This window comes from Lissotriton helveticus, chromosome 6 (genome assembly GCF_964261635.1).
Source record: "Lissotriton helveticus chromosome 6, aLisHel1.1, whole genome shotgun sequence".
NCBI classification, from domain to species: Eukaryota; Metazoa; Chordata; class Amphibia; order Caudata; family Salamandridae; genus Lissotriton; species Lissotriton helveticus.
Window position 1 is genome coordinate 1,072,570,009 of NC_136067.1, and position 16,821 is coordinate 1,072,586,829.

Consider the following 16,821-nt stretch of genomic DNA (forward strand, 5'->3'; position numbering starts at 1 on the left):
CACAGCATGAAATATCATATCTGTGAAATTTAGTAATCAGAACAAGTCCAACCAACTGTTGCATAGCGATGGGCATCATCATGACCATCCCCTCACAACACAGGGGAGCTTGTAATAGTATTAAAAGTAAAAGCATAAAAACAAAAACATGCAAAAAATAAAAACACACATGCCAAGGCCGTCAGGTATACTTGCTGTATACCAAGCACAGAAAGCATAGACAAATTACAATAGCATATGTAAATGAGCGGTGACACACAACACTATGTCATGCACTTTGAATTGAATTTAAAAGTATTTGTTAAGCGCACGTATACCAAGTGCACAGTGAACCTGCAGCCCACAAACTAATATTCTGACCTGCTTAATTTGTCAGGCTTAAAATTAATATTCAATTTCCTTACTTTCCTCACCCCCCCTCTGACAGCAGGTCACCAAAGTGGTGATCGGCTATCAATACAACTTACTGTGTCGCTTCTGACACACAGGTACAGCAGGAACAATTCATAAAAATACACAAAAATGAAAAACACACAAACATTTCTTTTTTAAGACTTTATGCAAAAACCCATCTGTTTCAACACACCACTGACAGCACCCACCTTTTTGCAATTCGCACATTGATAAGGTCCCACAGGTACATATGGAACAGTCGTTCCACCACCTCGTGGTATGGACCATCACTGTTGCGTTTGCTGTTGACCCCCGAGTTTCCACTACTTCCCTGCACCAACTTTAACATTCTAAGTGCATTCTAGTCTTCTCTCACCCTGATTTCCTGCCTATAGCCATTCAGGGCGCTCATTTCACCATTATCCTTTCACAACTATGACGTTTTTGTCAAACCGACTCACGTGTCTAACTGTAGTCTTGTTAGCCCCAGAACCATCCAGAACAATCCATGAATGATCTGTGGGCAGAAGCAAAAATACACAACACACAAAGAGACACTTCACATAACACACAAAAAATATCAACTGTAACTTTTAATCAGGAGACAAAACATAATACACATTTAACAAAAAGCAAAATAGAAAATATAAACCTAGTAGTACTTAACTGTAACCATCTTGTCAACTTTGCAATGACTAAAACATGTAAGCATGTTAAGCCACCTTCATTTTGACTTTCTAAAAGTAAAACTGCTTCACAGACACTCTGTGTTTCCCTTGCGCCACAATTCCTCCTATGAAAAATAAATCTTAATTTGCTGATCGTTTTTACCTAGGCATGTAGCCCACAAAATTCTAAGAAAGAGCTTCATCTTATTTTTTTTTGTTTGTCTAAGACTAATGCGTTCAGGAATGCACTTCTTGGAGATAAGGCCCTAATTTATGAGGCCTCAGAGGTCGACATGAAGGCCTCGTGCAGTCTTCCATTGCTTTCAGAAAAGCTCAAAATAGCACCTCAGCGCAGAACTTTAAGGGCTGTTAGCCAGCCACTTCGAACACTCCCTGCCCCCACCTCTTTCCAAGGCTCACCTACTGCAAGCATTAACAAATGTCCATGTCAGAGATCACAGGATATTGACCAGACATATTCAACCTGTGTTCTCTATCTGTACACGCAAGGTTGGATGCAACTTTTTCCTGTTGTATTTCTATTAATTTCTGTTTATCGCTTTTTCTAGCCTCTTTCTGTAACCTTGCTTGAGCCCTTCTCTCTCTTTCAGCTCCCCCCTTTTTCCATTGGCCTAGGGCGTCAAACATTGCTTGTCGCGACCTTGTTTTAAAGAGCTGTATTTCTACAGCTTCAATTTTGGGAGATTCAAAAGAACCATATATGAGTCTCTTTATTATTGGACGTGTATTTATGCCATAATGAATTATACATTATGGGAGAAATACCGTATTTTATGTACATATGCTTACTTGAGGTACCTTCCGGGGGAGCCGGCTGACTATCTTCTAGCACCCTTGATCGAGATATACAACAACCAAACCATCGTGCAATTTTACTAAACGCGGGCATGTTTTTCTAGTTTCTTAAAAAACGTCTCTACAAATTTCAGAAAATTGGACAAATAGTCCACTTTACCCGCTTAACTTTCGTTATTTGCAAATATCGAAATACCAAGTCTGGATAACCAAAATACAAAAAAAAGGTGTCATCAACAACCTTATCAAGCGGATTTACCAAGTACGGGCATGCTTTTCTATGTTATCCTAAATAATATTTCTACAAAGTTCAAAGGTCGGACAAAAAGTACACATTACCCGTTTTATTTTCAATATTTGCAAAGAGTGAAATTAAACAAACCAGATAACCAAAACCAAGTACAAACAAAAAGGTGTCGCAAATCAGCGACCCTACCAGAATCCTTTGTATCGTTCTCCAGGTGGTCTCTTTACTGCAAAGATCGTCCAAGTCTATCGAGGGCCCGAGTCAGGACCGGAGCCACTTTTGGGGGTCTTTTCAGATGTAGTGAAGGTCGGGTGGTGGCTACAAAGACGAGGGTCTTTTCCACGTAGACCGGCCCCACCACCGTCCGGTCAACTTCCTCGTCGGGACCCCACGACCGGGCAACCACGTCTCTGATCAGCCCCAACGTTGGGTGCCAATTGTGGATTTGGGGGTCTTTTGGCAGACCCCAAAGGTGTCAGGGTCCCCCTATAGTCCACTGGGGTCCGGAATAAAAACTGAGACCAACGCTGGAGTCACAGAGAAAGGCTATTTATTACAATCTCATGAGATGGAGAGGCCTCAACAACAGACACCCATAGCTGTCTGAGGAGGCAGTCTGTTAGAATGGTCTTACTTCACGTGTTATATACTCTTTATCCTGCCCCAGGCATGTAAGGGAGTTGTATTACTAATCTTTTATTACATTCCTAAACAAATAGAAAATCTGGAGAATCAGCAGGTGAGTAGCCTTTGGGGGTTTTAGCAGGATATGTGTAAAACATTATAATTACATAGTACACAGAGGTCAATCTGATTTAGATGGTACTGCAGCGCATAGCATGATTACATGTCAAACAAAGGTTAATCTGATAAGCACAGGTAACGGTGAGGACCCCGCTGGGTGTAGGCGAAAGGCATGTTTATTACAATTGAGTCCATAAATATTTGTCGTTTGGACTACTGCAGGGCAAAAGGTGAGAGGTATGATTACACAGCAAACAGAGATAAGTCTGATTAGGCCTGTTGAAGGACGCCTGCAGGGCGCAGTGTGCTGGGTGAGGACGATAAACATCTGGGAAACTCCATGTCCGACTGGTTGACCATGGGCTGGTCAGTTAGTGGCAGGCCAAAGCATGAACAGAGTGTCCATGCAGGAATGCAACAGGTCAAAAGGTGGAGCTCTAGCGTGATCGTGACACAGAGAGAAAGTCAGTCATGAAGGTTAAAGTGCAACATGGTGGAGTTAAGCACAAAATGGTGGAGTGAATGGCAAGATAGCAGACCCACTTTTCCACATATACCAATCTAGTGTTTGTAGATAATAGCTGCAACTGAGTACCCAAAAGTTGCCAACAGGCAAGGTAATTATTGTCTACTGCCCTACACAAAGCCACATTACATAAGTGCGAAATAGTCCTCCTATCAAGGGGAAATTATAGCGACTAATTCTGCATCAGATAATGAGAATGTCAGCATATAGTGTTTTATTTAATAATAGATGTGAAAAAGATAGTCATAATAATTCCTGAATTTGCATCCGATTTGAATCATTAATTTTTCTTCATAATTTTGAAAAATAAACTTTTGTGTAAATGTTTGCTTATTGAAAATCCAAATGAATTTCAATTTTTCCATATCTGTTGAAATTAAATATTTTTCACTTGTCTACGCAATTTCCTCACTTCTAACATGGTTTCATAATAGGTGCAGTGTCACAGCTACACGGGATACTGCTGGTGTGTCAATCCCATTGGACGTCCAATCAGTGGCACAGCTGTCTCCCATAAGACTCCAAGATGCCCAGGTAGGTTCAGCTATGTATACTGAAAATTCCTGAAAACAAATAATCAACACTTTGTAGATTAGTCTACACAGGGTATGATTTAGTAAGATCTGCTTTCCATATTAACCATTTTCTTTGCATATTTGTTACTAAACCTGTAAGAACTGTACGAATATTTAATGGAAGAGGTATAATTGGTTCTCAACCGATAGTTGAGTTTTTTACGTTTTTTTTTACTGGTTTTAACCACATCACGTCAGGCAGTGAACCAGGCATTCAGTTGTTATGTCCAGAATGTAGGTCTAAAGAAGGTGCGGATTTTGTGGTACTATATTGAAGATTTTTTTTCATTGCATTTTAAAAATCTGATTATTGAAATATATCATGATGATGGGTAGAGAGGTTGGTAATTGTAACCATTTTCCAGAGCCTTCCTTTTGTTCATTGCTAATATTTCTGACAGTTTGCTTGTGGTGGAGTTATGTTAAGCAGAGAGCTGGACTTTTAGGTGATTGGTCGCGTGAGAGCAGACATGAAATTGGGATCTGTGTGGCTTATGTGTGCATAAGCTAAGCTTTAGCCATCTTCTGATATAATGATTTTGAATGAGAGACAAAATCTGGACCTTGAAAGATAGAACTTCGTTAGAGATGCCAATGATGACATCATGCAGAAATTAAAACTCACATCACCATGACATAAGATGTAAGTATGCAAAAGGTGAATAGATATATGTAATCAGCCAAAGTGTTTACAATTTGTATGTGTTATAAACAGAGCAAAGAGCTGTTCACTAAGGATCCTAAATGAAAGATTGATGGCATCAGAGAAATGAAGATTGGGCACACAACTATTTAGTGAGTTTTAGCATGCCCGTTAAGATCATTTTTGTAGAGAGAATGTGTACATTATTCCATTTAGATATAATTAACTATTACTTCCAGGTGAGCCATACAGATCCTGATTCCTTGCGGGGTGCCCTTATGGCAATGTTCTCGAACAAGTCAAGTGCCTGGGCAAAGTACTTGGAACTATCCGCGTCAACATTATATCTGAATTTACCATCACTGATGACTCTCCAAATTAGCAAAGCACAGCTAAAAAGCAAAGTAAAGATACAAGCTAATAAGATCTCGAGGGATCTGGATCTAATTAAGGCAAGAGGCATAAGAGGTGCTGAGGAGCTTGTAACATCCCACAAAACCTTTCTTTGCCAACCATATTTGAGAGTATCAATTAGAAAGTATGCATTTAAGAACATGTTATCATTTAGACTACTGACTATACCCATTAGGGAGTACAGGGCACACTGGAACAACTGTACAGTGACACAGGAACAATGTAGGCTGTGCAATTATCACTCTGAATCAGCTGCCCACATCGTATGCTGCTGTGCAAGCTTATCACAACAGAGAAATAAGTATCTGAGGCCTATCCTTATGCAAAACAAGATAAGATCATGCAAGGAAGCATTACTATTCATATATATATCTGCCCCTCCAAAAGATCTAGCACAGGTTGGTAAATTCCTCACGGAAGTGGGTAGAATATTACGAGAGTCTGGACCACCATCAGGGGGAGCCAATTATTTGCACAAAATCCTCCATGGAGCCGCATCTGTTCCGCATGACAGTATCCAGTAGAAGTGCAGCACTTGGAGTTGGCACTTTTTTTGAACGAGCTTTAACATGCTGACTTCTAACTATTAAAAGATTTAAGTTCCATCCTGCTCCAAACACTGATTTGATTTTGCACAGATTTGTTAAGCATCATATTTCCTTCTTATTTATAAAGTTTTATATAGCACGAACTTGACCCAAGAGGGTATCAGAGCACTTTACATTTAGGATCGTAGCGGCACAAGTTACATCAGATACAAGAGCATAGTAAGGTACAGTACACATAAACAATGTTTCAATAATTCGTAGTAGGGAGGGGAGGAAGGAGTAATCGCGGGGAGATGAGGAGGAACAATGCCCAAAGTCCGGCTGGGTAGGTGACGGTCAAGGGGAAAACCAGGGCCAATCTCCTCATTAGCTGTCAAGCAACTCCACCGGTCATCAGCCATGTTGCTCAGGTCTCAGCGTTCAGGAAAAACAGTTTTTAGTTTATTTGATTTGCTAAAGTTACATAGCGCTATCTAGACCCGGAGGTATCAGAACGCATAACCAGGGGAACATTGCATTAGAAGGTACATCAAAAGGATTATAAAGCACTGGCTAGACCCGTAGGTATCAGAGCGCTATAACAGAGGAACATCCCGTTACAATTTACATCAGTTACAATAGTGTAGTAAGGTACAGTAAACAAACAACTAGGTTGAGTGAATTTATAGGAAAGGAGGGGAAGAAGGAGCCATAACAAAAAGACAAGGAAGAACTGTGTCCAATGTCCTGAGAGACAAATAGAGAGGGAAAGGGGAGAGGTAGAATGAGAAGGGAGAGGATGAGGGGGAAAATGGAAAAGAGATAAAGGGAAAGTCAGCCCAAAGACCGAGTGGGTAGGTGACAGCCAGGGAGATAATCCAAGGCCAGTCTCCTCTATAGCTCTCAAGGAAGCTCCAAAGGTCATCAGTCCGAAAGGTAGTCCAGAGCCAGTCTCCCCTATAGCTCTCACAGAAATCTCCAATGGGCATAGGTCAGAAAGGTGGATAGAAAGGAGACAGGGCAAAGGCAGAGCGTAGGAAATACGAAGAGGGGGGGATGGGCGAGACAGGGAGAAGGGGAGAAACTGTGCCCAAGGTTCGGCTGGGCAGGTGACGGTAAGGGGGTGAGCCAAGGCCAATCTCCTCATTAGCTGAACAGAGCAGCTCCACCCGGCATCGGACATAATGCTCGGACTCTGCTGTCAGGATAGAGGTCATGTGAGCTCAGGGATAGTCAGAAAAGGGGGTGGGGGAGGGCGGGAGCCATGGTCCGAAAGAATTGCAGACGTCCTCCTTAGGGCAGTCTGTCTGTACAAGCCAATCGGAGGGACAGAACAACTAGACTGGCTAACCACATAATCACACCATCCTTCTTGCCTCAAGGACTTAATAAAGAGACACACAAAAAACAAGCATTGGAAATGCAATAGGTCTCACATTTGTTCGAGTTAGAGCTATTGGCATTGTAGATGGCAATGTATTTTATGGGTGTGTTAAGTAGTGTATGTATGTCGTGTGTAGTGGAGTTATGTGGATTGGATTGGATTAGTTGTGGAATTGTGTGGTGTGGAGTGGATTTCTGTAGTAGAATTATGTTGCGCGGTGTGCTGTGGAATTTTGTGAATAGTAATGTGGTATTTAGTACTGGAATTAAGTGAAGTAGCATTGTTTGCTATGGTGTGTAAGTGAGTGGAATGGTATCTTGTGTTGTGCAGTGGTATGTAGTGGAGATTAATTATGTGGTGTGCTGTTGAATTTTGTGGCATGATGTGGAAGTGTGTGGTGGGGATTGGATGTATGTGTTCTTATAGCTTTGGACAGCCGGGAATAATTTAAATTGTCACCCTTGTAGAAGAGTGACGGTAAGTAATTCTTGGTTGTGCTGGCTGGGGCAATGGGTGGTGAAAGCTGCAGTGGCCTCCTGACAAGGGCCCTGGCACTTCTGTTTTTTGTTTACAAATTAAGCACTGATAAAGAGCAAATTCAGACTTCATACACAGAGGAGAAAAGAGTGGCTGCTGAAACAAAAAGAAAAAAAATGAAACCTGGCTCTTCGAATGATACCTGCAGCACAGCGCATGGATACCTCTCTGGTGATTGATTAGTCGAACTCTACAAATAACACTTGAGTGAAAAGTTGGTAAAGGGAACTCAAATCAAGCGATTTTCAAAACAATAAATAACTGACACCAAGAGAGAAATTCATATGGTTACTACAGCTAACAGGAAGCAATAACCCCATTACAGAATGTTATCACAGTAAACCAAATTATACTCGTGGACGCACCTCCTACAGATCCCTAGACCGCCAACTTCATCCACCTTCTTTCTCCTGGCTTCTTTTGACCCTCTGACGCACCAAGAAATATCTTGTTAATTGTGGAACACGTATTCTTCATTAGCACATTTGGGGAGTACAATCTACCATTACTAGTACGATATAGCAATGTCTTCTGGTAGTGCAGGTATGGCCTATGGAAACGTTTACATCGCACACCGAAGCCCGACTCAGTTTTGTGTAAGGAAGTAGTCAGTACTTTGTTAGTTTTATTAAGTTCTTAGGTTTTCCAGCCGATGGCAGAGCTATGCCATACATCTCATGCATTCCAAAAGTTAGTACAGGTGCTATATTCCTGGACTACAGAATTTTTTATTTTTTTTTCAAAAGTTTTATATAGCGCTGGCTAGACCCAGAGGTATCATAGCACTTTACATGAGCATCAGATCATAGTTACAGGCTACATACTTACAAAGGTTACATAGTTCTTCGAGCATGGCCACATAGTTTCTTGTAAGGTCGAGATAAACAATAAGAACAAATACGTAAGGGGAAAAGCAGGCAAGGTGAGAGATTCAGGGGAGAGGGGTTTGGAGCAGGGGAAGTAGTCAGATAATGAAGGCGGGAAAGAGGAGGGTAGGGTGAGAGACACAGATGGGAAGAGGAGGGGAAGGGTGACGGGTACACAAACCGGTAGACGAGTCAAGGCAAACGTCCAAAGTCCAGTAAGCTGTGATCCCATGGGAAGTGGTATCACTTCCCTATCTCAGGTGCGAGAAGCTCCCTTTGCGCAGTGGACTCTCTCAGAGGGGTCTCTGAGACTTCAAGGGCTACATACTGGATCCTTCCCCAGTAAGGGGAGAGGGAGTGCTGTGGTAAGGGGTGCCATACCATACCTCAAGTGTGAGTGGCTCCCTTGGTGTAGTGGACTCACTCAGCGGGTTCGCTGAGACTCCAGAGTATAAATATTGGATCTTTCCCCAACAAGGGGAGAAGGAGTGCTTAGTCAAAGGGCACAAAGGACAGGGGGGTAGGCAGAGTAGCAGGCAAGGGGAGAGATTCGGGGGAGAGGGGATAGGAGCTAGGGACGAGACAATAAGGAGAGACGAAAAGAAGTCTGTCTAAAGACCGACTGGGTAGGTGACGACCAAGGCGGGAATCCACGGCCCATCTCCCCTATAGCTAAACTAAATAGCTCCATCTGGCGTCAGACAAAATAGTTCAGTCTCAATACATTGAGAGAGGAGGGAAGGAGAGACATAAATAGAGGGCGGATGCAGTATGAGACGGCAGGAGAGACGAAAGGAAGTGCAACCATGTGGCTCAACAATATATCAGGAAAAGATCAAACAAGTAAACATTATATCAAACAATCAGCAACACATTAGGGGAGGAGAGAGAGGAGGGAGAAAGTAGTGGGGGGTAGGGGAGGAGGGAAAGTGAGGATAAGGGAAGAGACAACTGTAGAGACGAAAGGAAGTCTGTCTAAAGACCGACTGGGTAGGTGACGACCAAGGAGGGAATCCACGGCCCATCTCCCCTATAGCTAAACCAAGTAGCTCCATCGGGCATCAGACAAAATAGTTCAGTCTCAAGTGGCGAGGGAAGAGGTTCAAGAAAAACGGGGTCGGTGAATTAGTTCTAGAAACGATCACGCAGATATCATGGTGTTCTGGCCCTTCTCGGGCTAAACTTCAGGCAGGCAAGGCAGCACTGGAACAGTATGAGACCCACCAGCCCGGTCGAGGATGGGACTCGAGGCAACATGAAGATCAGGGGCACAGCAGGGTATAAGCAGGGCTGGTGACATACCTAACATCAGGCGGTGATTGGGGGAGTCCCACATGTAGCGAGCGTTGCCAGTAGTTGCGGAGTATGCAGTGCACTGTTGGTGTGGCTTGGTGCCTGACTTGTTAGTTCGACGGGTAACTTGCACTTACCAGGTGATGCGTGAGGGTTGTAGCAGGTCCGTAAGGGTCTATGTGGGAAGACACTTGAGTGCCAGTCATTCCCTGAATAGGCCCGCTTCCTTGCGGTTTTGGGAGAGGGTGAATACTGCCAGGAGGGGTTAGAACTGTGTGCGAAGTACAGGAGCAGGTTATTTGCAGGGGTCTTAGCGGGGTAACAGGAGCGCCCCTCCCCGAGTTGAACCGGTAGGTTGATACAAGTACGACGTGGATTACTGGGTCGATGAGCCGCCATGTTAAGGTCAGGCATCATCCATCCCAGGCGCCTCCAGTTCCGGCAATAATGGGAGGGTGCTCGTCTTAACGTTGCCTGCTGATTCAGGGAGAGTCGCCTCTCACCTCTGGCTTGTTGGCGCTGTGTCATCTGGTGGCTCAGTTGCTCAACGCTAATTCCGCCGTCTGTCCAGTCTCCGGGCGCCATTTTGAAGTCAGGTGACACCGGCTGAGGATCGTCCTGTAAGTTGCAGTAGGGTCGGCAATCAGTTCCCCTCCTCCGAGTCACTGGAATCAGGGCCTCATGGGCTGATACCTTTCGGTCCCACTGGGTTGTGGCGTGGGTCCGGGCGTCTGTCTGCACAGGGCTGCCGTGTTCAAAATGGTAGGCTTTCTCTGGTTGCCGCCGACTGTGCCCTTCTATGTGTGCATACGAGGGGCGAGTGTCGAGAATCCCGATGTCGGGCTGTACCCTCACTGCCACCTTTGTCCCTGGCTGGTTGGTTCGCGGCACCAGTCTCCGGTGTGGGGCTCTGGTTCGATCTCCTCCGGTCTGCCGTCAGGAGCGGGTAGGTGCCATCTTGCCTCCGAGGCTCGGGGTCCCGATATTTCGGTGTTTCATCTGGAATATGCCTGGTTGTTGAAGGAGTAAGGCACCACAGGGTGTTGTGGACGTTTCTACACCTGGATGCCGGCTCAGTGGTCTGTTACGACGCAGGAGAAAGGGCACTATTACGCTTAAATCTACACTCCCTGATGACAATCCTATTCACGTATTTAGTGCTACCACCAGGAAGAGGATCGAGATGTTAATACCCGGTATGACGTCAAGTCTGCTGCCCTGCCAAAAGCCAGTGCTTAATTTGAGCCGGTGCTTTACGCTGTTCAGCACCAGAACGTAATTGGTTTCCGGTGCTCGGCACCAGGCACAAGCATCTAATTCTCGGCACCATACTAAGAACAGTCTACCACATGGTGGCGCTGCTCCTCTAATTTAGAGATGAGCAGAACAACAGTTGTTTAGGTAGACAATATACATAAAAATTGCTAATACCTGGGGGCGTGGTCTCGCTGCAGATGAGCTGAGACGCACGCCGCAGGAGCTCCGGCCGAGCGCTGCATTTTTAAGCAATTTTAAGCGGAGCTGGGGCCCGATTGCTGCCACTTTTTTGGGGTGCAGAGGTGGCGAACGATGAGGAGCTTCTCCTGGTGAGTTGGCGGCACGGAGACTGTGCCGATTGAGAGGAAACTTCCAAGTTGTCCCGGCCTCCCCCTGTTGACTACGGCGACCACCATTTTGCGATCTTCAGGTCTGGGGCCTGATAAGAAATGGATGAGTGCTGCTTTGAGCGTCCTTGGGCCCCACCGGTGTAGTGGTGCCCTGGCGAGAGTGGCGGGGCACCCCTGAGGCGTCGGACGAGCCGGTGGCACTGAGAGCTACTTGGAAATCCCTCAGCAGTGAACTCTGGCCACCGTCTTGCGGGGCCGGCCTAGAGACTGTGGCGGACGGCTGGAGAGACAGGAGGTTGGTGATTAAGCAGCGAGGCGGTGAGTGGCGCACTCAAAGGGCAGACATTGGCTGGAAGCAGCGGACAGCAGATCCCAGCAGAGGCCCGGCGCTGGCCCTCCCCCAGTGCGCTGTGGTTTTTGCGCGTAGAGGCTTCACTGCAGGAAGTGAGGGAGTGCGGGACCGTTACCCCGAAGAAGAAGACCGCTGCTCTGTTTGCACCCCATGCCTCTGTGCCCAATGGCCTCCATCCAGCTGCCCGAGGTTCGCCCGGAGGAGGGAACCACCAGAGGGCTCATTGGAAGCAAATCTCTGCAGGCGCCCCTACAGTGCCCTGGTGAGGACCCATCCCTGAGCGGCCAGGTGAAGATCGGACGGTCGCTGTAGACGTGCAACTTGCCAGACAGCCCCCCGCATTGGCCAACAGACACTACGCCATGCAGGTGAGGGCTGAAAAAGAAGCGTGGAGGGCCCCGACTGTGGCGGTTCCGGTCCTGATTTTCTCTGATGCGCCTTGGCCTTGTACATGGAGGTGAAGGGGTAAAGGATCGCTACCCCTTCAAAGAGGAGTGTTGTGCTGACCTCACACCCTGCTTCTGCGCCTCCCCTGGGCTACTCGGCGATCGCTTTGAGAGGTGGCCCGCTGCAGGCCTTCTTGGACCCATTATCCTAAAGGCGCTCTCGCGCTGCCCCGGTGAGGACCAATTCTTGCGCCACTTCTGTGGGAAAGGTGTGCCACTGCCTAGAGGCCCCCGGAGGTGGAGGCCCGCTGGAGACTTCATTGACCACGCTAGAATATTGTCTTCCCCGCGGTGCCCCTGTAGGGTGCAAGCCCTGCGCAACCACTGCGGGATGGAAGCACCGTTGACCCAGTGAGCAAGTCTTTGATGTGGCCACACCCCTCACTGGACGGCCCCTCTGCACCCACCTAAGAACGTTTCAGCACGAAGGTCCGTTTGATGCCCCACTGACCCACCGCCCTACTGGCTTCTACCGACTGCATTTGTTACTGCCCCGGCGGAACGGCACCTGACTCCACACCCGGTCTTAGTGCCTAGTTACCCTCACAAAGCGGCCCGAAGAGGACCCTGCCAGGTAGCCCCTCCAAAGCATCCCCGGGCTGTACTGACCACGACAGACTGGGACACGGCTGGGACCCAGTGCAGGACCTTGGCTGTCGCAAGATAGGACCACCCTTTGTTGGGCTCTCTAGAGTTGAGGTGGGTCGGTGGCAGTTACAACAGGCAACCCAGACCTGGATATAGGTGACTGCATCGCACCTGAAGGGGCCAGGGGACTAACATCCTAGTAACTGCTATCTCTATTGGGAACGTGCATGGAGGAAGTGGGGGGAGACTCATTTGGCAGTTGGGCGCCCCTGCGAGCTATCACACGGCTCCTAGCTGCCCCTCGAAACTGGCACTTTGTAGACTTCCTACGTCGCAAAAATGACACGCACCAACAGAGGCAAGGATGTTCCAGCAACAACCTCTAAAGATCCACTGTGGTAGCAATGTGGGGCATGGCGGGTTCGTCTACTCCTGCTGAGGTGGCCCCGCTGGCTGAAGGAGACGCGCCTCCGGTAACACAAGCATTCATGGCCACCTTTATGTCTGAATTGAAAACCGAAATCGGCTCCCTACGTACCGAAATCCATTCCTGTGTTCGGTAACTCAGGAAGGAGGTCACAGATCTGGGTGAGCGAGTGGACGGGCTGGAGAAGACAGTGGACGCCCGCACGGAGGATCAAGTGCAGCTCTGGCAGCATCTAGCCACCCTGGAGGACCAACACATAGAGTTGCAGCTGAAGCAGAAGGACCTGGAAGATCAAAGTCGCTGAAACAACCTCCCCATCCGGGGGGTTCCTCTTGGGGCGGAAGGAAAGGACATAATAACCTATGTGGCACCGGATCTCCTCCCGGACATTTTAACCAGGGTCCACTTCTTCATAGAGAAAGAAGCTATTCTTTGGGTGGCGAGAGCCAAGCAGGACCTCACGTATGACGGGAACAAGATCCAGATATTCCAGGACCTAGCGCCCACTACCTTGCGCCGCTGCCACGACTTTAAGCCTGTGACAGACAAACTGCGGAGCCTGGGCGTATCATACCAGTGGGGTCACCTGTTCGCCCTTATCTTTCCATGGGAGTCTAAACGTCAAGTGATACGGTCCTACCAAGAAGCGGCTCAACTACTCCGACTTCCCGCCTCACGATCTGTCAGTCCCACCCATCCTCCACCTCCTGCACGAGTGCCTGTCAAGCCGTCCTGGTCTACTGTGCATCGGCGCAGAAGCACACCACCCCTGGATGAGCAAACATCTTCACAGGCTAAGCAGGACATTATTGAGCACATCAGGTCCTTGGAAGGGGACAAATCAGAGTTAGGCCTGGCTTCCTCAGTCCCTTGGTGGCCGGCACATCTGTAATGAACTCTAAAACCTGTATCAGGCACCAAGGCCCTCACTTGGTTGATCTCTATGTTTGCCGCTGCGTCTTAGGCGCCACCCCAACTCCCCCTATGCAGTGTAGCTGGTGCCGTAGTCTCCCACCTGGATGAACTCGAGTGCAGCAGAAGACCTATCCCCATCTGTTCCTGAGAGAGTGACGTCTCTGGGCCCACCAAAACCTTAGGGTACAGGCTGGCCCGTGACTGGAACAGAACGATGTGGCCCGGTTGGCCAATGTTGGTTGATTACTGTTTTCTCTGGTTTCCTCTTACTTACCTAACTCTTCTCTTCCTCTTTCTGTCTACTGGGTATGGCGGGCAAGAGATTTCAAGGCTACGGTGGATCGCTGACCATAGGGAGGACCCTCTTCTGATTCCCCCCTCCCTCTGTCCTGGCATGTCTTCTATGGTGGCATGATGGCCTAATTTGTGATCGGATGGTCTTATGGCACTTCCCGACCCTTTAAAGATACTATCCCTTAATGTCAAGGGGCTTAACTCACCCAACAAGAGACAACAAGTGTGGCGCTACATATTCCAAGACAGCCCAGACATTATTTTTCTTCAAGAAACCCACCTGTTGAAGGTAGACACCCCTCGCCTGGCGCACACTAAATATCAAAACACACAAGATGATGGACAGAATGTTGCACAATGGCAAAACATTCACCCCCAGTCACAGATCTGGGTTTAATCCATCGTTATTTTGCTCACCAAGCCACCCCAGTTCAGAGATGGCCATATGCAAATCAGTCTTGACCCTGTGCTTCATGGGAACAGTCCAGCCCGAACTGCCAAGCCATGTCTTTCCTGGACCGGAATCAAGGATCCTAGGACCGGTTCCTGGCTCTCAGCCGTCTTCAGCCAGGATAGCTTGACTCCAGTGGCTTAGTGAGCAAGGGACCCACGTCTGGGCATACCCTTCCCACATAGGGTGAACAGCAAAACACACAAGGTGATGGACGGAATGTTGCACATTGGCAAAACATTCACCTCCAGTCACAGATCTGCATTTAATCCATCGTTATTTTGCTCACCAAGCCACCCCAGTTCAGACATGTCCATATGCAAATAAGTCTTGACCCTGTGCCTCATGGGAACAGTCCAGCCCGAACTGTCAAGCCATGTCTTTCCTGGACCGGAATCAAGCATCCTAGGACCGGTTTCTGGCTATCAGCCATCTTCAGCCAGGATAGCTTGACTACAGTGGCTTAGTGAGCAAGGGACCCACGTCTGGGCATACCCTTCCCACATAGGGTGAACAGCAAAATACACAAGTTGATGGACGGAATGTTGCACAATGGCAAAACATTCACCCCCAGTCACAGATCTGGGTTTAATCCATCGTTATTTTGCTCACCAAGCCACCCCAGTTCAGACATTGCCATATGCAAATCAGTCTTGACCCTGTGCCTCATGGGAACAGTCCAGCCCGAACTGCCAAGCCATGTCTTTCCTGGACCGGAATCAAGGATCCTAGGACCGGTTCCTGGCTCTCAGCCGTCTTCAGCCAGGATAGCTTGACTCCAGTGGCTTAGTGAGCAAGGGACCCACGTCTGGGTATACCCTTCCCACATAGGGTGAACAGCAAAACACACAAGGTGATGGACGGAATGTTGCACATTGGCAAAACATTCACCTCCAGTCACAGATCTGCATTTAATCCATCGTTATTTTGCTCACCAAGCCACCCCAGTTCAGACATGTCCATATGCAAATAAGTCTTGACCCTGTGCCTCATGGGAACAGTCCAGCCCGAACTGTCAAGCCATGTCTTTCCTGGACCGGAATCAAGCATCCTAGGACCGGTTTCTGGCTATCAGCCATCTTCAGCCAGGATAGCTTGACTACAGTGGCTTAGTGAGCAAGGGACCCACGTCTGGGCATACCCTTCCCACATAGGGTGAACAGCAAAATACACAAGTTGATGGACGGAATGTTGCACAATGGCAAAACATTCACCCCCAGTCACAGATCTGGGTTTAATCCATCGTTATTTTGCTCACCAAGCCACCCCAGTTCAGACATTGCCATATGCAAATCAGTCTTGACCCTGTGCCTCATGGGAACAGTCCAGCCCGAACTGCCAAGCCATTTCTTTCCTGGACCGGAATCAAGCATCCTAGGACCAGTTTCTGGCTATCAGTCGTCTTCAGCCAGAATAGCTTGACTCCAGTGGCTTGGCAGTTCGGGTTGGATTGTTCCCATGAGGCACAGGGTCAAGGCTGATTTGCATATGGCCATGTCTGAACTGGGGTGGTGTGGAATGCAAAGAAACAATGGATTTAGGCCCATATCTCTGTACTGGGGTGAATGTATGACATTGTTCTGCATTCTGTCCATCAACTGTTGTTTTTGCACACTAAATATCCCCTCAATTCTGGGCCGCGGCCGACACCAAAACAGCTGGAGTGGCTATCATGTGCAGAAATGGTTTCAGGCAGGGGGAACCAAAAACGTTTTGTTGTCCAGATGGGCGTTTCATCAGAGCGGGGGTGGAAGTTGGGAAATGCCTTTTCACATTGTGTAATGTTTACGCACCGAACCAGATGCAGGACTCCTACCTCTGAACGCTACGGGACCAAGTGTCACAGGGCGACCCCTCTTTGATTTTGGGGGGAGATGTTTTTTTTTATTTAAATGTTTTTATTAGTAACAGCAAAACATACGCATACAAGGACATCACTGTATGACTTACAGAATTCTGGATTTGGACTGTTATCTAACATCATTTATGCATTACATAGCTTCAGCACCTCACTGTGACGCATTTCCAATTCCACCGTTGGGGACACCACAATATCTCCCCAGTACTTATTCCAGTTCAACCACTTTCGGTCCCATTTCTTGGGGCAC

The 16,821-nt window shown here is 47.5% G+C and overlaps 1 protein-coding gene across 4 annotated transcripts in view; it reads left to right on the top strand.

Moving 5' to 3' along the window:
* The window catches only part of SMOC2 (SPARC related modular calcium binding 2), a 1,417,970-nt gene that overhangs the window by 579,664 nt on the left and 821,485 nt on the right, over positions 1 to 16,821 (top strand). For all 4 annotated transcript variants that reach the window (XM_078648722.1, XM_078648720.1, XM_078648721.1 and 1 more), the window contains exon 4: positions 3,829 to 3,928. In XM_078648722.1, coding sequence (XP_078504848.1) covers positions 3,829 to 3,928 — 100 coding nt within the window. The remainder of the gene's footprint in view (positions 1 to 3,828; positions 3,929 to 16,821) is intronic.